Here is a 22923-nt window from a genome sequence, read left to right on the forward strand (position 1 = left end):
TTGTGTTATTTTCCATACAAACAACTGTACACCTACCTTTGCCCACCCTCTGTGGCTGCAGGATGGGTTTGGCCGAGCTACTGCAGACCTGTGACCTGTGTTGCTGTCACAGGGCACATCTTCCTGCATCCCACACCTTGATTTGGGTTCTGACTTTTAGTAGAACACTACTTGACAACCCAGGTGGCAGAGGCAGTAAGAGAAGGGGACAACGACAGGATACCTAGGAGAGCTGGGGAGCGAAGGGGCAGGCAGCTTCCCAGAGCCGGCGGGCCAGGTGTTTGTATTTAACTCTAAACTAGATGGGAAGCCACGGGAGGGTTTACGGGATGTCTGTTTGAAAGCATCCCAAGGGCAGATGTGGTAGTGAGCCCAGGCCGGAGGCTCCCGCAGTGGCCAGGTGAGAGATGGTGGGACTGGGGTTGACTGGGGTGGGAGGGCGGGCGGTGAAGTTGGTGATAAAGGGTTGGGTTTGGGTTCCACTGTGAAGGTGGAGCTGCCTGGATTTGCTGAGGGTTTGCACGTGGGTGAAAAGAGGAGAGGGAGCCAGGGTTACTCCTTGGTGTTTGGTCGAAGAACTGGCTGAACTCTCTGGCGATATCTGAGCTGGGAACATGGGAGAAGGTTCAGAAGATAATCGTGTTCGGTGGGACACGTCCACTCTGAGACACCTATTAGATACCCAAATGGAGATGTTGGGTGGACAGTGCAATGTGTGAGCCCAAATTTCAGGGGCAAAGTTCAGGCTGTAGGTAAAAATGAGCTTTATACCAGTAGGGGGAAGGGACCGACTGGAAGGGGTCTCAGGACTCAGGGCCACCTGCATTGGGGCTGGGGGGCGGGGGCGGTACTCCTCAGATATTTGTATTTAGGTAGAACCCAGCAGCTTCCCAAAGGACACCCTGGAATGCTGTTATCGGGAGAAGGGGGAATGGGCTTCTGGGTAGGCAGAACCCACCCGGGGCCAGGAGAGTGGAGGCATTTACCCACTAGGGGTGGGGAGATGAGAAGGGACTCGTGAGGGCGACACCAGGCTTCCTCCTGGTCTACAGCACAAGGCAGGCTTGTTCCTGGTTTATCTCTGACCAAATTTTGGGGTCCGGACTTCGGGTGCTGTCATTAGGGCCCAGAGCATCCACCTTCTTCTATACCAGCGGTTCTCAACCTGTGGGTCGCGACCCCTTTGGGGGTCGAATGACCCTTTCACAGGGGTCTCCTAAGACCATCGGAAAACACATATAAAATTACATATTGTTTTTGTGATTAATCACTATGCTTTAATTTTGTTGAATTTGTAACAATGAAAATACATCCTGCATATCAGATATTTACATTACCATTCATAACAGTAGCAAAATTACAGTTATGAAATAGCAACAAAAAATATTTTATGGTTGGGGGTCACCACAACATGAGGAACTGTATTAAAGGGTCGAGGCATTAGGAAGGTTGAGAACCACTGTTCTAGATACTTCTATCGGTGTCCTAGCCTGCGTCATCTCCTCTCCCCCACCTACATTTATCAGCCCCTCCTAGATGCTTGTTGGATACTCCCAGGAGAGCTGTGCTTGTGGTTAGGAAACAAATCAGGGATTTCTTTATATTCTGGGTCAGAAAGTACTTCCCAAGACTCCGAAAATTGGTGAGTCCCGAGCCAGGCCCAGGCCCCTGGAGTGGAGTTTGAGTTTAAACCGGGGGGTTCTCACCCCTGGCCACACATTGGAAGGCTCTGGGGAGCTTTTACAAAACCCGGAGGCCCAGGCCCCACCCTCAAACATTCTGCTCATAACTGGTCTCTGGTGTGAACAGCGCTCCAGGTGAGTCTAATGTGGAGCCTGAGTTAAGCACCCCTGGGGGCTGGGTCTGGGGATGGTTCTGGGCTTTGAGGTCGTGCTCCCCCAGTGTCCCTGTCCCTAACGTTCACCTGGGATGCTTGCTTACAAACACACACCCCTGAGCCTCCTCTCAAGACTCCTGGAATCAGGAGCTCCAGTGAGGGGCCTGCCCATCTGTTCTGAGCAAGCATTCAGGTGTATTGCTACCCGCGGCCCCCCCCCCCCCCCCCCCCAGCTGCCCTGCCCTCCGTGCTCAGCCTGCAACACCCCAGCTCCTTTGGCGGTTGCTTTTTGGGGGGTTTCCACTGCTGAACACTCTTCCCCCGGCTCTACCCATCAACCAGGTTTGCCCCAGTGTCACCTTCCCAGAGAGGCCCTCGGTGGCCACAGAAATGACTGATCCTCCCAGCCCCAGTCATTACCCCACAGCCCTGGTGAGGTCTCTCCTGGTGCCTCACAGGGGACCGTCTTTGTTCCCTGCTTATCTCCTTTGTGGCTCTCCCCCCACCAGGACCAGAGCTTCTCCAGGGCCAGGTCCCCTTCATGCTGGGTGCCTGGCACCTGGGTGCGATAAGTGGCCAGGAGGTCTAGGTGGGGCTTGTGCTCGGAGTATCTGATTCTTTCCCAGGCCCCGGAACACGGAGTTAGGGGCATGCAGGTGACAACGCTAGGTGGACAGCACTCCACGCTGTGGGCGCACAGAGGCACAAGGAGTCACAGATCTGCCCCTCCAAGAAGAAAAGCGGGAAAGCCCGGGATCCGCTGGTCACATAGGGCAAAACTTAGTGGCAGCAGCTTTCTGCCCGGGATCCTGGGTCGCACAGGGCCAGCAGCGCTCACCCGCCGGGAGGGTGGATGGCAGGGGCCTCAGCGCGTGCCTGAGCTCGGGGCCAGGGCGGGCGGGTGGCCTCCTTCCTAGGGCGCCGGCCAGCCCCGCCGCCCGCCTCTCCCTCCCTCCCTCCCTCCCCCGGCCTGGGTGGCGCCCCGCCCCCGCCGGCCCGGCCGCCCTGTCCCCGCCTCCCCCTCCCGGGGCTGCAACAGGTGCTTCTCGAGCAGGAAGCTCGCGCCGCTGCGCTGCTGGGCTCCCGGCGCGTCCAGACCCGCTGAGCCCGGCGCGCCATCCCCGACCCGGCGTCCCTCCCGCGAGGACAGTGACCCCGCCGCTCCGCCCGCCGCTCCGCCCGCTTCCTGCACCTGGCACTCCGGCCAGGGCCCGGGAGAAAGCCGGCCGCCCTCGCCCCGGCCCGCAGCCCTCCCGCCCGCCGCCTCGCGCGCCATGCAAGCCCCAGAACCGCAGCCGGACCCCGACGGGGGGGACGCCCTGGGCCCCGAGCCGGGGGGCAGCCCCCAGGACGAGCTGGACTTCTCCATCCTCTTCAACTATGACTATCTGAACCCCCTCGAAGGTCGGTGGAGGCTCCCCCCGGGCCTGGCCCCCCAGTGGGGGCTTGGCCTGGGGCGTGGGCGAGGGCCCCCCTGCTCCAGATGTCAATCTTCTGGGAGCTCGGTGAGGGGTGCCTCTCCCCAAGGAGGGGAGAGGGGGGGCACGAGGCCAGGGACTGCTGCCACCCTGAGGGGGCTGTCGGCTCACTTTGCCCCATAGGGTGTCAGTTTCCAATTCCCGTGGCCTCCTTGTGGGAGGGGCGGCAGAAGGTGGCAGGGGGGCGCAGCTGGCCTCTTGCCTGCTGCCCGGTAGTCTAGCGATTGTGTTGCCTTTGGAGGGAGGAGGGGAGGAAGCAGAGAATGGAGGTAGTGGGAGGGGGCGGGTGCCCAAGGAGGTGGCTGCTGAACCTCAGGATCAGGCAGGTGAAAGCGGATCCCCTCCCCTGCAGGCACCCGAGGCTGAAAGGGTTTGTTGGGGACTTGGTGTTGAAACTAAGGAAGAGGCTGTCTGTGTCTAATGCTCGAGTGTGGTTTGACTTTGCCGTCAGGAGGCCGGCCCATTTCCTCCCTGGGTGGTGCTGCTGCCTTTGCCAGTCACCCCAGGGATCAGTGGGTGCTTGTTCAAGCCATCAGCACCCCACCGTCACAATGGATGTGGGGGCTGGGAGGGGGCGGGGGTGGGGCAGCACCTGTCAGTCTGCCTCCAAGTGCCTCTGCTGCTGGGGCTGGGCGGCCCTGGCTGGGCTGTCACTTCGCATGCTTAACAGGAGCCTTCATCAGGAGGAGGAGGAGGCCGCACACCCAACCTCACTGTATTTTTCTGGTTAGCAGGTTGTCTTGGAAAAAAACAAAAAATCTAACCAGGCTTCCTGATTTTGACAGCCCAGCCCAGCCAATACTTGTTGAAGCCTTAGGGGCAGGCTTGCTGGTGACTTCCAGATGCGGGGGTGGGAGGGGGGGGTGTTGCTGTTTGCAGAGTCAGGCAGGGTTGTGCTGGCTGGTTTGTGTAGGCGGCCTTTTCAAGAACCTGGACTGTGGGGGTGGGGGGTGGAGGGTGGAACTTGCTCCCCCCCGCCCCCCCGCCCCCGCCCCCCTGCCCCCAGATGCTTGTTAGGCAGGTGAATGAGAAGTTTTCCCTTCCCTTCCATGTGTCTTCACTGGCCACCTTAGGTGAGGGGCTTGCTTCGACCTCAGGGGTCCCCAAGCAAAGACGGTAATTAGTAATTATCCTGTATTTTGGCTGGAGATGGAAATAATTAGCCGGCAAGAGAGACCAGTCTTCTTGAGTTGCAATCTGGAGCCCATCCTTTGCTTTGAAAAGATACGATTAAGAATCTGCAAATGATCCCTCTAGCATCAGTGGTCTTTCTGTTCGTTAAGATTAAAGTCATGTTTTGCAGGGAACTAATACACCCCTCCCAGATTCACAATCAGCTAACTTTTTTTTTTTTTTTGGCAGGGGGGTGATTTCCGGGGAAATAGTTTCCAAGCCAAATCTAATGGGAGGTGCTTTTTATAGTTTTTCTTGGCAGTGGGACTTGGTGGCTGCCAGATGGGTGTCCAAATGACCACAGTGAAGCCCCGAAATCTGTGTTTTTTTAAAAAAAATAAACTTTATTTTTTGGGAACAGTTTTATTTTTACAGAAAAATTGTAAAGATGAGCCAGAGTTCCCATATACCCAGCATACAGTATTAATAGTTTACATTAGTATGTATGAGTATTGCTATCATGAATGAACCAGTGATGACAAATATTATGACCTAAAGTCCATCCTCTATTCAGGTTAGACTGTCCTTGTTTCTCAGAGCTGGACAATTCTGAGGAGCACTGATTAGGTGTATTGCAGAATGTCCCACAATTAGGGTCTTTCTCATGTCCTTCTCATGGTTAGGCAGCGGCTATGAGTTTTGGGGAGGAAGACCGTAGAGGGGGTGACCATTTCTGTCACATCCTCACTAGGTATCAACATGATTTATCGCTGTTGATGCTGACCTCGGTCACCCGGCCGAGGTAGCATCTCTCTGGGTTCTCCACTGTCAAGTTACTCTTTTCCATCATGTGCTCTTTGGAAAGAAGTTACTATGTGCCACCGACTTAAAGGATGAGGGGTTGTGCTCTGGAGTCTGTAAAAGAGGGACGCCTTGCCTGGAAGTAGGCAGCACAGAAACGTCATGGCTAGAAGGGAACCTGGAGAGGCTGACGTGAGCTGATCCAGATGTGGGTCAGGCTCTGGTTCACCCAGATGTGAACAGGGGTCCCCTCTCCCTGCGTCTGCACGGTGGCACTCTTCACGGGCCAACACTGGCTCTTCTCTTGCTATTGAGCTTTGTCCCAGGTGACAGTATGATGGGGATGCATGTGAGGTGTCATCCTTCACTCTGGGTATGAGCTTGGCAAGAACCAAGGAAGGAGAAGGACTGCTGGTGGGACAGGCATCAGAAATTGGTGAAGTACTAGGGAATTTGGGGGCGTTGGGCTCATTTTATGGAAGCTGAGCGTGTAGCCGCTGTTTATTAGCTCCTGTAGTAACTCCTCCAACCCCAGCAGGTGGGCACAATTGTCACCCTCATTTACAGAGGAGGACACTAAGGCACAGAGATGGGAAGGAATCTTCTCAGCATGTCAGGTGAACAGCAGAACTGAAATATGAACCTGGCGTCCTGCTCCAGAGCCAACATTCTGGAGGGGCCTTGTTCCCTCACTGGATGGGACACACATGTCACACAGTTTGGAAGGGGCCCTGCACCATGGCAAGGCTGGAATGCAAGACGTTTACCGACAGCGATCTGGGGCAAGTCATTTAACGTCTCTGGACCTCTGCCCATCAGTCAAATGGCTGAAGTCATAATACTTACCTCATAAGGTTGTTTGTCCATTTAAAACAATCAACAGTGTGATTGGCTACTCGCATTTTGTTAAACTCTTGATGTGAGCCAGTATTCATTTACTCATCCAACTAACTACTGAGTGACATCCTGGGGATATAATAAGAATAAGACCTGGCCCCTGCCCTCCCTGAGCTACAGCCTCTGATTGTTTCCTCTTGTCCAATGGCATTGTCTGATATCTTCAGTAGCAAGCTCATAGTCAGAGAAATGCTGGGCATCCGTCCTTGTTTCTAACCCCAGCAGGGGTGTCTCTAGTGTTGGCTTCAGGACTGAGGTGTATCCATTTAATTGTGTCAAGGAAGTATCCATCCATTCCTATTTTCTTGAGAGTTGTGTTTAGGAATGGGAGTTGAATTACATCACAAACTTTTTAGCATCTATAGAAAATATGATTTTATTCTTCTTAGATCTATCAATATGTTGACTTATATGGAAATATTTACTTGGTTACTATGTATTACTTTCTTATGGTGGTGGGACCTGCATTGGTTTGACAACATTTAAGACTTCTTTCAGCAGTATTCATGAGTCATACTTGTCTGTAATGTCCTTTTTTTTTTTAAAAAAAAAAATATTTTTATTGATTTTTTACAGAGAGGAAGGTAGAGAGATAGAGAGTTAGAAACATCGATGAGAGAGAAACATCAATCAGCTGCCTCCTGCACACCCCCCACCAGGGATGTGCCTGCAACCCAGGTACATGCCCTTGACCGGAATCGAACCTGGGACCTTTCAGTCCGCAGGCCGACACTCTATCCACTGAGCCAAACCAGTTTCAGCTGTAATGTCCTTTTTTTGTGTGCTATTAGGTATAAGCATCTTTTGGTTTCTGTGCTCAGTAACAATGTATTGTTGAGATTACTCAGTTTCTAAAGTTGTGATAGAATTCCCTTGGGAAGCCATCTGGACCTAGTGTCTTTTTGTGGGGTGATTCCATGACCATTTTCTCTCTTGTCTCTGTGGGAAGTAGTCCGTCTACTCCAGTGGTTCTCAACCTTCCTAATGCCGTGACCCTTTAATACAGTTCCTCATGTTGTGGTGACCCCCAACCATAAAATTATTTTCGTTGCTAGTTCATAACTGTAATTTTGCTACTGTTATGAATCGTAATGTAAATACGTGATATGCAGGATGTACTTAGGCGACCCCTGTAAAAGGGTCATTTGACCCCCAAAGGGGTCGTGACCCATAGGTTGAGAACCGCTGGTCTACACTGTCTATTTCTACTGGAGTCAGTTTTGGTAAACTGTATCTTTCAAAGGAATGATCCTTTTCATCTATCTAGATTTTCAAGTTTATTTGCCTAGAGCAGTGATGGTGAACCTTTTGAGCTCGGCGTGTCAGCATTTTGAAAAACCCTAACTTAACTCTGGTGCCGTGTCACATATAGAAATTTTTTGATATTTGCAACCATAGTAAAACAAAGACTTATATTTTTGATATTTATTCTATATATTTAAATGCCATTTAGCAAAGAAAAATCAACCAAAGAAATGAGTTCGTGTGTCACCTCTGACACGCGTGTCATAGGTTCACCATCACTGGCCTAGAGGCTTGCCATCTAGATTCTTATTTTTTTCTACTGAGGGAGGTAGCAAAGTTCATCGTTAACAGAATGAATGGAGACAGGGCTGTGGGAGCCCTGACCAGGGCTCCTGACCTAACCTTAGAAGGGAGAGGTGTGTTTGGCTGTCAGAGCAGAAGTTTGATTCCTTGTGTGTGCTTGTGAGTTCAATGAATTCTTACTTCTCCCACCATAACACATCGGGAGAGATGGGTGGGTGCTGGGAATCCCTAGTCGCCTCCAGAGGGCCCAGCCCTCCTCTGGGCCTGACATGGTGGGAGTGCTCATTGCTGGTCTGCCTCGGTGCACCCGGTACATCCCGGCTTCGATTCCTGCTAAGCGAATGCACCTGTCTCCGACTTTGCCCTTTCGGAAAGGACAACAGACTCCTGGTCGTTGCTCGTAAAGTCTATTCTGGTGATCCTTAAACTCTCTGGGCCACAGCCCTTTAACAAGCCGATAAAAGCCACAGGTCCTATATGCATACACACTGTCGGAGCACACGGCACATATTACCCCCCCCCCCCCCCCCCGCCGGTCCCAGTCTGCTCTGCCCGCCAGTGCCTTTTTATTTGGGTGTTGTTGTTCATCCTCACCGAGGATATTTTTTCCATTGATTTTTAGAGAGAAAGGAAGGGAGGAAGGGGTGGGGAGGGAGAGAGAGAGAAACATCGATGTGAGAGAGACACATTGATTGGTTGCCTCCCTCACTCACCCCGATGGGGGCTGGGGATTGAACCTGCAACCCAGGTACGTCCCCTTGACCAGGAATCGAACCCAAGACCCTTTGGTGCACGGGCCGATGCTCTAACCACTGAGCAACACTGACCGGGGCTTACTGCCGTGTATACCATTTTCAGGGAGAGTCACAGTCCTTGCCATAGCCCATTCCCTAGTGTCGCCTGCATTTCAACTCAGGAACACCTGTTCTCAACCCACTCACAGGGGACAATTAAAACCTTATTCTCTCAGCAAACACTCCCCGAATGCTTGTTTGGTGCTAGGCCCTGTGGGGGGTATAGAGACAAATTGGATGTGGTCCTGCCCTGCCTGGGCCTCTGCGAGACACAGCCTGGTAAACAAATAGGGACAAATGAGGTGCTGGGATATAGTATCATGGGTTTTTTTTTCCTGTGTGTGTGTGTGTGCTTACTAAAAATAGAGTTCTACGCTAAGCAAGCAGGTTCCCTGACGTGACATTCAGAGACGTCGTATGAGTCAAGTTAAGGACAGGCCTTCCTAAGCCTGCGTGTATAAATAGTGTCTCCAGGTGCCGCCGGGAAGGGGCAGGGAGGCCCAGGATGTCAGGGAGGCAGAGGGAATGGGGAGAAGGTTGCCTTGAGCATTCTTCACTATTGAACATGTGCATCCTCGTGTCCAGATGAAAAGCCCCCTGTTCCTAAGGTGGCCTTGAACTTTGATGGGGGAATGGAGGCCCTTACACCTTAAAGCAGTGTTATTTGGGTTGGTTCCCAAGGCTCCCTGGGCCTTTGAGGTGATGGGGTTGAATAAGTTTGAAAAATGCAGTATTGGTGGTGAGTGGCTCTCAGCCCCGGCCGCACATTCGAATCTTCCAGCCGGGCCCAGATCAATGGAGTCACGGGGGGTCTGTGAACTTGGCTGAGAGCCGTGCAGTGGTGTCAGACCAGGCCCCGAACCCAGGCTGTTGGGGTCCCGAGTCCCTGCTGTCCGCACTGCAGCTCAGCCAGAAGTCACCGACTCCAGCTTTGATGGAGCCCAAAGACAGAAGACTGGGGTGCGTTCACCCTTTACATTTGATGTTTACATACTTATCAGTTGTATGTTTGCTGCTCTTCTGATGGGACTATACTCATTATAAAACACGGGGCAAAGCTAGGGCCGGTGTGGCTCAGTTGGTTGGGCGCTGTCTCTAGCACCAATGGGCTGCCAGTTCGATTCCTGGTTAGGGCACGTGCCCGGGGTGGAGGGTGTGCAGGAGACAGCCCATAGATATCTCACATCACATCAGTGTTTCTCTCTCCTTCTCCATTCCTCTCTTTCTAAAAATCAATAAAAAAATCTTTTAAAAAAATGCAGCAAAAAAAATTTGGGCCCCAACTGGGGATCCCACATGTTACCCCAACTCTGGAGGCCATTGGCTGGGAGAGTCAGAACACCCCATCTGAAATAGGAAAGTTCTGGCTGGCAATTCTGACTTAGTTGCCTTCTATCTGCATGACCTTGGCCAAGCAGAAGTCCCCAACCTTACCAAGCTTGCAATAACTAATTGCTAAGTAGGTGGGCGAAAAGCTGTACAGCTCCTTCCTAGCGGGATGTACACCTACGGGCACGTGATTTCGATTCTCCGGGCTGTTTTCTCATCTGTGAAATGGGGATGGGGATGGCAGCGCTCACTGGGGCTGATGGGAGTTTCTAGGAGGCGATGTGATTGAAGTGCCAGCGGCTGGGCTGGGTAGATGCTGGCCGTGGGGGGCGCTGAGGAACTTGGAGGTCTCCTGACTTCCCCGGGGCACTGACTCCTCGGAGGAGGAGGAGAGAGAGTCTTTGCCGCAGCCTTTGATGAATCCTGAGCCTTAGGAGGAAATGGTCCAGAAGGAAGAGGCTGGCTGTCACTGCAGAGGAGCCATCGGCTGCGTGCTGGTCGGTGCTACAGCGGGTTATCTCACTTCCGCACGCGGCACATTGAGTTCTGACTTGAAACCCTCACGTGGCCCTGCCTCGGCCCCAGAGCTTGCTGGCTGCAGAGGCTTCTGGGTTGTCCAGACTCCAGGACTGGGAGGTGCCCAGTGCGGTGCTGCCTCTCAGGAAGGCGGGGCCTCCCCAGGTGTCCTGCCGGTCCCCAAGGCCCCTGAGCAGCCTGGAGAGGCAGCGAGCGTGATGGATGCCTGCGGCTTCCCCCACAGAGGGACTTCCTCCTGCCTCCCGCCCCAGCACAGGAAGCAGCCAGGTTCCTCAGAGCTCGGGCCAAACCCGCTTCCCCAGGCTGCTGGCAGGTTTGCTTTTTTGCTGATTGCTCCCAAATTGAGCTCAGGGAAGAAGGTGAGACTCCACCCTGGGGCTCTTCCCGGGATGGGTCAGGGCTGCGTCTGCTTCCCCACCTGGAGCACAGCCCGACAGGTGCCCCCAAAGTAAGAGGAGCCGTCTCTGACTCCCCTGAACTGTCAGCATGAGCTTCTTCCAAAACAGGGAAAAGAAGACATAACGGGATAATTATCTCCCATGTTTCAGCAGCTGCCAGCACGAGGGCGATCTTCTCCATGCCCCTCGCCCCAGTAACTCTACATCAGATTCCAGATGGCATCGTATTTTCTAATGAATACATTAGTATGTAGCTCTCAAAGATAATGAGAAAAATCAAATAGCACTAGCAAACCTGAAAAAGAACAGTTACTTAGTTTCAAATGTCCAGGGTTCAAATTCCCTGCTCACAAGTATCTTTTTTAAAAAAAATCCCCACTTGAGGATATGTTTTTATTAAAATTTTTTTTTTTTTTTTAAGAAAAGGAGAGAGAGAAAGAAACATCAATCAGTTGCCTCTCGTATGGGCCCCAACCGGGGGTCAAACCCACAACCTAGGTATGTGCCCTGACCAGGAATTGAACCGGAAACATTGTGGTGTGCAGGCCGATGCTCCAGCCAACCGAGCCACCTGGCCAGGGCACAAGTATCTTTTTAATGGTTAGCTTGTTTGAACCGAGATCCAAACAAAACCCTCACATTGTATTTGGTTGACATGGTCATTCCGGCTCTTTTATGCTATAAAAGCCCCCCATCAGTCTGTTTTCTTGCCCTTTATTTGTTGAAGAAAAAGGTTTTTTTCTTGCGCAGTTGACCACAGTCTGGATTTTGCCAGTGGCATCTCTGTGGTGTCTCTTAACATGCTCCTCTGACCCTTGCATTTCCTATAAACTGGTATTTAGATCTAAAGTCCGGTGCCTTGGACTTTTAATTTTTAAAATTTTTATTGAATTTACTGGGGTGACATTAATTAATAAAATTATATAGGTTTCAGATGTAAAGTTCTCTCATACATCATCTGTATATTATATTGTGTGTTCACCACCAAGTCAAGTCTCCTTCCATCACCATGTATCCCCCCTTAACCCTCTGCTAGCTCCCCCACCCCCCTTTCCTTCTGGTAATCACCATACTGTTGTCTGTGTCTATGAGTTTTGTTTTGTTCTTTTCTTCTTAATCCCTTCACCTTTTTCACCCAGCCTCCCCTGACAGCTGTCAGTCTGTTCTCTGTATCTATGAATTTGTTTCTATTTTGTTTATTTATTTTGTTCATTAAATTCCACATATAAGTGAGATCACATGGTACTTGTCTTTCTCTGACTGGCTTCTTTCACTTAGCATAATGCCCTCCAGGTCTACCATGCTGTCGCAAAGGGTAAGATTTTCTTCATTTTATGGCAAAATAGTATTTCATTGTGTAAATGTACCACAGTTCTTTTACCCACTCATCTACTGATTAGAGGCCTGATGCACGAAATTCGTGCAAGGGGCTCGGCCCTCACAGCCCCGACTTCATCCGGAAGGTCGTCCAGAAGGTCGTTCAGCTGTCCGGTCTAATTAGCATATTACACTTTTATTATTATAGATGGGCACTTGGGCTCCTTCCAAATCTTGGCTATTGTGAGTAATGCTGCAGTGAACACAGGGGTGCATATATTCTCTTGAATTAGTGTTTCGGGTTTCTTTGGATATATTCACAGAAGTGGAATCGCTGGGTCATAAGGCAGTTCCATTTTTAGTTTTTTGAGGTAACTCCACGCGGCTCTCCACAGTGGCTGCGCCAGTCTGCATTCCCACCAGCAGTGCACGAGGGTTCCCCTTTCTCCACATCCTGGCCAGCACTTGTCATTTGTGGATTTATTGATGGTAGCCATTCTGACAGGTGTGAGGCATCACCTCACATGCCTCATTGTGGTTTTAAATGGCACCTCTCTGGTGATTAGTGATGTTGAGCATCTTTTTATATGTCTATTGGCCATTTGTAGGTCCTGTTTGGAGAAGTGTCTATTCAGGTGCTCTGCCGTTGTTTAATTGGGTTGTTTGGTTTTATGGGTGTTGAGTTTTATAAGTTCTCTATAAATTTTGGATAGTAGCCCCTTATCAGATGTATCACTGGCGAATATGTTCTTCCATTTGGTGGGTTGTCTTTTTGTTTTGTTGATGCTTTCCTTTGCTGTGCAAGAAGTTTTCTGTTTGATGTAGTCCCATTTGTTTATTTTCTTTTGTCTCCCTTGCCTGAGACTTTTAATGCTTGTATTGTCCCCTGCAAAAGAAATGTATCAAAAGCAGACTGTAAGCTACAAGCGGAGCAGAGAAATTGCTTTTCCCGAATTAGCATTTGGGACCCTTCCCGCGTCCTAATCTGAGGTTTGGGGAAAGCGTTTGCTCAGCGGGGCCTGTCTTCGTCACCAAGATGCGTTTCTGAAAGCCAGCCCTTCACATGTCATGTTCGTGGAGCCAGGCCTGGGTGAGCTTTCTGAAGGGAAGAAAGTGCCCGCAGAGCCCAGGATTTATAAAGGTCCTTATGAAAACAAACCTGCTGGGGCATGCCTGCGGAAGGGGGGGCGCTACATGAGGGCGCAGAGAAGTGACTATAAAGATTACAGGAAGGGGCTGTGTACCTGTGTGATCCCAAGAAGGAGGGCTGCGGGTCTGACACCCGCAACAGGTGACATCACTCCGTTGCCATGGAGAGAGGAGGAATGCCATTAATGACCAGGGTTGGCAGGGGCCGCTGATGAAGTGTGCCAGCTCTCTGGAACATGGCACCGAAATCAAAGCTCCCGGGGAAAAGTGTAAATAAAGAAGCTGTCAGTCAGTAAGGTATTAATTTTAAATCTCTGCCCCGGGCCAAGGGTGGCAGGGGCCCCTCTGTCTTCAAGGGGCAGTTCCCATTTGGGGTTCAGATCGGCTGAAAGAAAGGTAGAAATCGGAGCTCCAGGCTGTGCCGGGGGTTGTGGGACTCAGTAGGGGCAAAGCTCTTTGGGGTGCTGGCGTCAAGGTGAGGGGTCTTTGCTGAGGATGAAAAGAGGGAAGGTGGCTGTCCCCCCACCGGCGTGCTCTCGTGCAGGCCTTTGAGGGAGCCATGGGTTGAGCGTGGCAGCCCAGTTTCTGAGGGAGGATGATCTGGGCATGGCTAGTGTGGAGGGACTGTCTTCTGCTGGAAAGGGAGCTCTCGAAGTCCCAGTTCAGCCTCAAGGGGCTGGTTTCTTGGATAAATAAATTACTGGGCACCCATGCGATGGAATGCCACCCAATGTTAGAAGAGAAACCGCGGCTGCGCACGATAGGGATGAGTCTCAGACACAGTGCTCAGCGAGAGGCATGACATGAACATCTTGTTTGATTTTTATTTCTGTGACAACCAAGAGCAGTCACACCCCAGTCCATGGTGAGACAAGTGAGGCTAGAGCAGCCGTGGGCAAACTACGGCCCAAGGGCCGGATCCGGCCCGTTTGAAATGAATAAAACTAAAAAAAAAAAAAGACCGTACCCTTTTATGTAATGATGTTTACTTTGAATTTATATTAGTTCACACAAACACTCCATCCATGCTTTTGTTCCGGCCCTCCGGTCCAGTTTAAGAACCCATTGTGGCCCTCGAGTCAAAAAGTTTGCCCACCCCTGGACTAGTGGGTCCCCCCGGGTGAGGGTTACTGGCTGGGTGGGGTCACAGGGTGGAAATGTTGCGTATCTTGCATGGGGGAGACCCGGGTGCGCACACATGTGAAAAGACACGAGATGCGCCTTCAATGTTTGTGCCATTTGCTGCGTTGAAGTGATGTCTCAGTGTGAATCCCAGCTCTGCCCCTGATGGTTTTGGTGAGTCCCTGCACCCCGAGTCTCAGTTTCCCCATTTGTAACAGGAGCTGACAGTGCCTGCCTCCCAGGCCGATTGTGAGCTGTGGAGAGGGGAGCAGTGCCCGTGAAAGCGTGCGGCACAGGGGACATCCGCTGTGGGGATGAGTAGCAATAGGAAGGTCTCTGAACTTCTTGAAGGCAGGAGGGCCCCGTTGAAGGACTTTACATCAGCAAGAGGTGGTTCTTTTCACCCCAGTTTGAGACTGGCGTCTGCCAGATGCCCAGGCCCCGCCGCCCGCCTCCCGACACTGACCCCGAGGCACGCAGGTTGCAGATTCCACACATTTCTCTAACCCTCTGCACAGGGCGTACGTGTCAGTGGGTAGGTGTATGTGTTTCTGCAGACAGCCATGCCAGCAGCCCGTCTGCAAGGCTCGTTGCTTGCAAACTGTCCCAGGCCCTGTGTCCCGGCGCCTGGCCTGGTGGCAGGCTGCCTGGGAAGCAGGACCAAGCCCTCCTTCTGCCCTGTCTGGTGGAGACAGACAGCTGTCTTACGTGGGGCAAAGTCAGCAAAAAGCAGAGCATCCGAGGTGGCTTTTTCCAGTGGCTCCACGGTGTGACACAGGGTAGTAAGCTGCCTCCCTCCCCTTTCTGGACCTGATTTATCTGGATGGAATTTCTTGTCCTTTCCTGCCCTGTGTCTGCATGTGTCATCTTTGAATGACGGAGCGACAGCCTGATTCTCCATCGTTATTAATACACACGGTCCATCGAGAGGGAATCCAATCACCATTGTGCGTATGCGCATGGGGGGGCTGGCTCCTTGGAAAGCTTGCTGAGTGTTGGATTTATTACTTGATGGCATTTTGTAGCTTTGCAAAGAAGGCCTTTCCAGTAGGTGCTGCAAACCGCCAGATGAAAAATCCATCCACCTTCTTGCTCCTTTTGACCACGCCTTGCAGCCCCGAATGCGCAGGAAGTTATGAGAGCCTTGAAGGTGGGGGTGGGGGCGGGGGGGGGGGACAGGATCCCTCCCCTCCGTCTTCTCCCCTTTCCTCCAGCCGCAAGTGTGCATCTCCAGGTTCGGGCATCCTAGGTGTTGCCATGGCAACAGACTGTGATGTCTCAAACCCACAGCCTGGGACTTGCACCACCTCGGGGTGTGAGCTCATCGAGGGGTGGCTCCGCCACCTCAGAGGAGGATGGACGCAGCTCGGGGGCCCTGCTGCTGGTCCTAGGGCGTCCGGCCTCCAGCCCCTGCCGGGTTTTTCTCCTTCACACCCTTCGAGCCTGAAAGCACGGGTTTACGTTGCCCCCTTCCCCAGAGGACAGCTGCCTCCTGTGGGTTCCCTGGCTGGGTTTCTATTTCAGTCACTCTGTTCTGCTTCCTGAAAATTCCACCCGCCGGACTTCCCAGAGAAGACGTTCTTCTCTTGGGTTCCTTTTTTCAAAAGCGATCTGTCGGCTGGTCAGTTGGCACTGACCGGCGGCTTCAGACTTGGCCGTGTGTCCTCGAGGGTGAGCAACAGGCCGCAGGAGGCTCCTGGAGGGCCAGCGCTGGCAGGCCCACCGGGCGGCCTGAGCGTGGTTTTTAAAATAATTCTTGACTCAATCCTGGGGCAAGTGGAGGGGCTGCGATTATTCCAGAAGGAAGGAATCAGTGTCGTTAGCTGTTGTGGCAACTTCCTTCTGGTGGGGCCCCTAGAGCAGTTACTATTCTGGGGCACCTCATTGCCCTGTGTTGGGGTGAAGGGGTTACCATCCAGGAAATGGCCCCTTTCATGAGAAGCAGGGTAGGTAGAATAGTGGTGGTGGGGGAAGAAGACCCAGCTGCCTGAGACTGAGTCCCAGCTCTGCCACCCTGAAGCTGTGTGACCTTGGGCAAATGGTTCACCCTCTCTGAGCCTCATTCCCCCTATTTGTATCACCTGCTTCCTAGGGTTCTTGTGAGACAAACATATTAATATATATTAAATACACACAGTGGCTCTTGGAATGGAGTAAATGGTGAGTTTGTGTTTAGCTATTTCCATTTTTGTTATTGTGAGTAGCTCCCTGAGTCGTTCACACTTTAGTAAGATTTAGTGGGTCAGCTCCCAGGTGGCCCAGGGAGAAGAGTCCAAGGTGTGGAATGGAGGCGATGTGGGAGGTGTTCTTCACCTACCCCACCTGTTTTCTGAAGGCTCACCGAGTCTCTGCGAAAAGAATTCCCAAAGTGTTAATGAATCCATTTGATTTTTATAAAAATGTCTTCTCTTTTAAACAGTGTTTTCGAAGGCGTTGCGTGCTAGTGTGTGTAAAACAAAGCAATGAGAAAGGGTAGAATTCTCACCGAAATGATCCTTCTTTCCATATTAATAATACACAGATGGGCTCCACTAACTGAGTATGTAGTCCCTGTGTTTCGGGCTTTCTGTGGATTAGGTCACCCACGAGGTTGGTATTGTCACCGACCTCATCACCATGTTATACATGAGGACTCAGGGGTCCCCCAGGTCACAGAGCTGGGGGCCGGGACAGTGGGCTGGAGTCCCCTGACACAGTGTGTTGACTGACACCTGGACCTCAGTACAGACTCCTTGCTGCGATGGGGTTGGAGTGGCCTCCCCAGCCACCCTGTCCTGCAGTTTCTGAGCCTGGGCAGAGGTCTCCCCAAACCTTCACGGGGCCCTGATGTTGGATGAGCAGCCGGGAACTTGGTGAAAGGAAGGGTGATGGCCATTAGGACTTCCAGAGGCCTGCTGCAGGAGCGGCTTACCTGCTAGGGCTGACAGTGAGCACATGTCCCGGCTCTGAGTCACTTCAGGTTTGAGGCATGACTCACAGGTTGAGCTTCCAGCAGCCTGGGCCTCTGCGGCATGCCGCTGTGCTGAGGTGCCGGCGGTGAGCACAGGGCCGTGGTTCTCAAGTGGGGGCCGTTCTGCCTCGCAGGAGACACTGGGCAATGCCTGGAGACATGTTTTGGTTGTCACAACTGGGAGAGGGCGGAGATGCTACTGGCTTCTAGTGGGTAGAGGCAGGGATGCTGCTAAACACCCTCTAGACCCCGCAGTTAAGAATCGCCTGGTCCCAACTGGCAGTGGTGCTCAGGTTGAGGATTCCTGGCCTACTGGCTGAGGGCGCGCTCAGGTCTGCCTAGGTTCAAGCTGTGAGACTTCAGACAACTTAATTCACCTCTCTGTGTCCTCATCTGTAAAAGAGCAATAAACAGTGCCTACCTTCTAGGTTGTTGTGAAGATGAAATAATTCACTACGTGTAATGGGCTAACAAAAGTGCTTGGCACTTAAGCTCTCAAAATGTTAGCTGCTTTTTCTATTTTTATTATTATTATCGTTGTTATTGTTAACCCCTATCTGCCTTCAAAGAGCTCAGTCTAGTGGGGAGACAGACAAGGGAATCTATAATCGATAGACTTTACTAGAATCTAGATGACTCTCCAGGTTCTAGGAACACGGAAGAATTGCTGACTGACTCAGCCGGGAAAATAAGCGAGGGCCTTCAGGAGGATGCGGTCCAGGTGGAATCTTGATGGACAAATAGTGGCTTGCTAGGCTAGGTATGGAAGGGAATTCAGGGCAAGGGGAACAGCATATGCAAAGGCCTGGAGGCACAGAGGACCGAGAGCAGCAGCCTTTCAACCCCTCATCACTGTTTCCACTTTATTCCTGTTGAAGTACTGATGCCTCCAGTGCAGGCCAGGGACCTCCCATGGCAGGTGAGATGGGATCACATGGTCCCCTGTTGAGGACCTTGCGTATAATGAGAGCCATCTCCTTCTCTTTGAACCAGTCAGAAGGAATGGAGTCTCAGTGAGATGCTACTGTGTCTTTAATGCCTTCCTTTCAGACACTTGCCATTCCCTCCTCCCTCTAGCTTTAAAAATGGTAGGCTCTCTGGGGTCACGAAACGTCCTACATCTTGACTGTGGGGTGGTTACAAGTTTTGCACAACATTTGGCAAAACTCATCAAAGTCTGCCCTCCCAATCTGTAGGCATAAGTTATACCTCCATAAAAAAAGTGCACAGGACAAAAAGAGTGGGCCTCAGGCTCCGAGCCTTTGGCCGGCCATGGTGTCTTGCTTGAATTTAGTAACTTTTATTTTTATTGTACTTTTACCCTCCCTTCTATTTATGGAGTTGACACTGATTTTCCATTTGTGGTAGTGGTGTAAGTTTCCCCTTAAAAAAAAAATAAAGTAGTATGTGAGTGGATTTAAATAGAAATATTAAGTACATAGTATTTACCGGTGGTACATTATTGCTACAGCAAAGATTATGCAAGTGTCAGAAAAGCGAGATTTTTGGCCACGTGTCTGAGAAAAGTTGGTGGTTCTGAGATGAAACTGGCTTCACCCAGTGCCATGCGGGGATCACAGTGACTTCAAGAGAGCGGTGTGCGGGCTGGCAGTGTCAGAGCAGAGCGAAGGCTCCCAGCTCCTTACGTCTCAGTGATGAGCCATTGGTCTGATATTCAGAGGACTGAGGATTTCATGGTTATAAATCACCTTCCTTTTCCTGCTTGCTGTTCAACTTTCACAATCTGGGGGAAGAAAAAGAAAAGAAAAAGAAACTGCTGCTTGGATGAATTAAAAGCAATGTAAATGTTTTCAGGGCTTTTGCTTAGCAAAGCAGCCTTTCCGTTCTAAGCGGCTGCCGGGGAGTGTGAGAGGTGTGTGTTCGCATGGCCGAGTTCCGTGACTTTTCACATCAGCCCTGCCGGGGTGTTTCTGATAAGCTGTGATACAGTTTTTCTGATAAGGCCGGAATTTTTGCTAAGAGACCTTTTGTGTTTTGTTTTGCTGGTTCGCAGGGTGGTGGATTATCAGGATGTTGTTATGGATTTGAGGTTAATCTCTTTGTAGATTGAAAGTCTATGCTCTGTTACCTGCCAGGAAGGAGTGTGTGTGTGTGTGTGTGTGTGTGTGCACGGACAAATTCAAATTTATGTTGATCTGCAGCTTTGCAAGAACTCTAGACCCTGCAGATTCAGCTAGAACAGCCAGAGGACTTCACAGCCAGAAGCAACCAAGGAGACTGGTCCCTGTTACAGATGAGAAGGTGGAGACGCACAGTTGGTGGGTGGGGGACTTCTCCACGGTCACACAGCTAGTTAGGACTAGCAGAGTAGGACTAGCTCTCAATTTCCTGCTTCCTAAACCAGGGTGTCATTACTGTATATTATGTTATGCCACGGCCACGTTTAAGATAAAATAAAAACATGTTTCTTTGAGGAACTGTGCTTCTTTTCTCAAGGTCATACAGAAATCAGGCCTCTGTCTGCTAGGCCACGGCTGCCGAATTACTTAGTTCTCCTCGCTGGAGGAAGTCACTGTTTCCTGTGACTTCCAGCAGCAATTTGTGTGTGTGCACACTGTACGCATTTTGCTTTTTCTGTTTTAACACTGTATCTTGAAGTCATTCCATTTTCATGCAGAAAGAACTTTTTTATCCTTTTTTATCTTCTTTCTTTAGTTATTTTTTAATCCTCACCCGATGATATGTTTAGAGAGAGAAAGGGAGAGGGAGGGAGGGAAGGAGGGAGGGAGGGAGGGAGGGATGGGGAGAGAGAGAGAGAGAGAGAGAGAGAGAAACATCAATGTGAGAAACACTGATTGGTTGCTTTCTATATGCATCCTGACTGGGCTAGAGCCTGAAGCCTAGGCATGTGTCCTGACCGGGAATTGAACCTGCAGCCTTTGGGTGTAGGGGATGATGCTCCAACCAGCTGAGTCACCCAGCCAGGCTTCATCCCTTTTTAAATTACCTTCTTTGAGGTTACATCTTTCTATCGTTTGGTATAGATATTAGCATCTTTTAAAAAAAAATATATATTTCTTTATTGATTTCAGAGAGGAAGGGAGAAGGAGAGAGAGAGAGAGAGATAGAAACATCAATGATGAGAGAGAATCATCGATCAGCTGCCTCCTGCACACCCCCTACTGGGGATGGAGTCTGCAACCCAGGCATATGCCCTTGGCCAGAATCGAACCTGGGACCCCTCAGTCCGCAGGCTGACGCTCTATCCACTTAGCCAAGCCAGCTAGGGCATAGATGTTAGCATCTTTGAGTAGTAGTTTAAAAATTTCACATAGACTTTTCTGAGCTCACTTTTATTTACTCGTTCACCCAACCAACAAATAGTTTTTTGTTTGTTTGTTTTTTGTTTTTGAGGGTTTGCTTTGTGGGCAGGTCCTGTCCACATGCTAGGAATACAGTGGGGAGGGAGAGAGTCCTCACGGAATTGACTGATTGGTGGGGGTGGCCTGGAGATTGGGGGAGAGCCTGGCAATAGATGAATAAACCCAGAATTACTTAATTGTAATGCATTGGATAGTGCATGGAACAGAGCAGGGAAGTATGAATGGGGTCTGATGCAGTCAAGGAGGTCAGGAAACCCTCCCAAGCACATGAGGCTTTACCTGGAGGGAATGAGTGGCTTTAGTTATGTGGAGAAGTGCCTGGGTACGGGTGGGGAGGAGCAGTGGAGGTGGAGGGAACAGCAAGTGCAAAGGTCCTGTGGCAGAAAGGAGTGTGATACTTTCTGTGAACAGGAAGATAGCCAGTTTGGCTGGAGTCCAGTGAGAGAGGTTAAGCTAGAGGGGCAGGCAGAGCCCAGCCAGGCTGGCCTTGTTGAGGTTATTTAACTTTCCCCTAAGACAGGAGGGGAATGTCCGGCCCATGGGCCGTATAAGGACCATGAAATCACTTGGTCTGGTCCAGCCAAAGCATTAGGGGTGAGTTAATTAAATGTTTGGCCAAATATAGCAGGCTAGTTTTTAAGTTGATAATTTTGTATGGCCCGCGAATTATGTTATAAATATCCAAATGGCCCTCGCTGGTTTGGCTCAGTGGATAGAGCATCGGCCTGCAGACTGAAGGGTCCCAGGTTTGATTCCGGTCCAGGGCACTTGCCTGGGTTGCAGGTTCAATCCCCAGTAGGGGGCATGAACGAGGCAGCCGATCGATGATTCTCTCTCATCATTGATGTTTCTCTCTCTCCCTCTTCCTTCCTCTCTGAAATCAATAACAATATATTTTTAAAAAATCCAAATGGCCCTTGGCGGAAACAAGGTTCCCCACCTCTCCCCTAAGAGCTGTGGGAAGCCATTTCTGAGCTCTCACCTGGGGGTGGGGGGCACCGTCTGGACCCTGTAAGATCAGCTCTGCTAAGCCCGACAGCATCTCCAGGATGGCCCGGAAGGGGAACCAAGGAGGTTGAAAGTCATTTGTGCAGCCACCCTACTCCCCAAAACGGGCCAGCCACACAACTTTAGGAAGAGACCCCATTTCTGCCTGGCAGGTCCTTGGACATATATATTTTCACTTACTTATTTGCTCTGTCACTCAACAAAAGGGTATGGACAATCTCTAGTGCCTGTGCTAGGTGCTTGGCAAACAACGCTGAGTGATAATAGACATGGTTCCAACCTCAGTGGAGTATAGACCCTAGTGCAGAGTCACAAACTTCTATGAAGGGTCGGATAGTGGATTCTCTAGGCTTTGTGGGCCATATGGTCTCCATCTCGGTTACCAACTCTGCTGTTATAGTGCAAAAGCAAGCCATAGACCATACGCAAACAAATAGAGGAGTGGCTGTGTTCCAATAAAACTTTATTTATAAACACAATCTGTGGGCCGGATTTGGCCCAGGGTCTGTAGTTTGCCTACCCCTGATCTCGTGGAATGGAATTCCCTAAACAGATAAATATCTGATGTGATGTGAGCCGGTAGCTGGTGCCAATGGAAAAAAATGTCAGGGGAAAGGGGTGGAGAAAGACACTGGGGTGAGGATAGAGATGATCTTTTTGATGGGCCAATCTAAGGAGGTCTTGGCTGAGCAGGCACGTGAAGGAATCAGGGAAGCAGCCAAGTAAGGACCTTGCGGGGAGAGTTTCCAGGCAGAGGGAGAAATGCACTCAGGAACGCAGAGGCAGACTCTGCTTGATGGAAAGCCAGGTGTCCCTGGGCTGTTGCTGAGTCAGGTTGGGGAGCAGAGGGGACAGGTGGGAGGGGCAAGACAAGCCAGGGCCCAGGGACAGGTGTGTTAAGAAGTTTAGATCACATCTACTAGTATAGTGTCCGGGAAAGCCTTTCAAGTGGATTTCAGAAATGGATGTTTCCAAAGATTGCAGTGTGGGGAACAGACCACACAGAGCAAGGCTGGAAATGGGGAGGCCAGGAAGAGGCCGCTACAGTGGCCCAGATGGGAGAGGACAGTAGCTTGGACCGGAGTGCCTGTAGTGGGAAGGGGTGACACATGAATTTGGTTTATAATCAACAGTGGCGGTCAGGATTTCCTGATGGCTTGGATGTCAGGGTGTGGCAGAGAGGAGTCCAAGCTGAATGGAGGGGCCTGTGCTGAGCTGGGCAGATTGGAGGAGGAATGGGTGAGGGGTGGCAGGAATGGATAGCTGGTTCCCTTGCTAGTTCCAGTCTCTAGCCGTGGGGC

General features: G+C 51.1%; 1 protein-coding gene across 2 annotated transcripts in view; it reads left to right on the plus strand.

Moving 5' to 3' along the window:
- Window positions 1–3034: 3034 nt before the first annotated feature.
- The window catches only part of NFATC2 (nuclear factor of activated T cells 2), a 140232-nt gene continuing 120343 nt past the window's right edge, over window positions 3035–22923 (plus strand). For both annotated transcript variants that reach the window (XM_070419758.1, XM_070419759.1), the window contains exon 1: window positions 3035–3241. In XM_070419758.1, the coding sequence (XP_070275859.1) occupies window positions 3112–3241 (130 nt within the window). In that variant the 5' untranslated portion in view covers window positions 3035–3111. The remainder of the gene's footprint in view (window positions 3242–22923) is intronic.

This window comes from Myotis yumanensis, unplaced genomic scaffold, assembly GCF_028538775.1.
Source record: "Myotis yumanensis isolate MYYU_CA2020_CCGP unplaced genomic scaffold, mMyoYum1.0.hap1 SCAF_7, whole genome shotgun sequence".
Taxonomy (NCBI): Eukaryota; Metazoa; Chordata; class Mammalia; order Chiroptera; family Vespertilionidae; genus Myotis; species Myotis yumanensis.